This window comes from Colobus angolensis, unplaced genomic scaffold (assembly GCF_000951035.1).
Source record: "Colobus angolensis palliatus isolate OR3802 unplaced genomic scaffold, Cang.pa_1.0 Scaffold12, whole genome shotgun sequence".
NCBI lineage: Eukaryota > Metazoa > Chordata > Mammalia > Primates > Cercopithecidae > Colobus > Colobus angolensis.
In genome coordinates, this window is record NW_012113141.1 from 1,378,050 (window position 1) to 1,379,002 (window position 953).

The window sequence follows — 953 nt, forward strand, 5'->3', positions numbered from 1 at the left end:
CAAACAATATTTCTTGAGGCATATCTAGCCTACTGAAACTTTATTATTAATTACCAATCATTGTAGCACATAGGATACACAGGAATGGTGCTCTTCTTAGCAACAACTAAGAGCTATCTGCAGTTGTCATGAATAAATGAAATCAATTAAATTTCATTTATAAATGCTACATAACCTGCATTTGTCATAAATTCCAAATGCCACCTCACTAACTAATCCAAACTACTGAAATCTTACTGTAGTAAATGGACTACTTACATTTCCGTAGCAGGCATTAGCCAGATATTTTGGTGATTCTTTTTATTATCCTTTGATTGTGACTCCAGGGTTAACATTAGACACCAAAGGCTGAAATATTCTAAGTGTGTTTGCTTCAAATGCTGGGTTTCTTCTTCTATTTTGGGCAGCATCACAATTGGGACTGAACTACCATCCATCTGTTGTTCAACTGCTCTAAATATAAAGTTCCAAGTTAGAGATGCTTATAAACCATTTCCCTGGCTGGGTATGAAGTGAGATAATTCCAAAATAAGAACACATATATGATCATCATAACTCATAACCACAGCCCCTAATTTTCCTTAACAGTCATTTCAACATTTTATAAGCCATATGGCTTTTTATAAAACAAAATGTGTAAGAAACTCAATACTGCATTATTTTGCCTTCAGTGACTATCCCCCAAACAACTCAGGTTGGGTATACTCTAATCTTCATTCCCATATGCAACAAGTTTTGGCTTTTAATACAACTTCATTTCTCAAAAATCACAATCTGTACACCCAGCTTAGTGATGTAAGTACACATAAAAACATGGAGAATCATTTGGATTTTGCTTAATACCAGATTAAAATATTTTCTATAGGCCGGGCGCGGTGGCTCAAGCCTGTAATCCCAGCACTTTGGGAGGCCGAGACGGGCGGATCACGAGGTCAGGAGATCGAGACCATCCT

At 36.6% G+C, this 953-nt stretch overlaps 1 protein-coding gene across 1 annotated transcript in view; it reads right to left on the reverse strand.

Annotated features, from left to right (window-relative positions):
* Positions 1 to 953, reverse strand: part of DNA2 (DNA replication helicase/nuclease 2) — a 74,441-nt gene that overhangs the window by 42,556 nt on the left and 30,932 nt on the right. Inside the window, exon 9 of the mRNA XM_011929409.1 lies at positions 259 to 453. Coding sequence (XP_011784799.1) covers positions 259 to 453 — 195 coding nt within the window. The remainder of the gene's footprint in view (positions 1 to 258; positions 454 to 953) is intronic.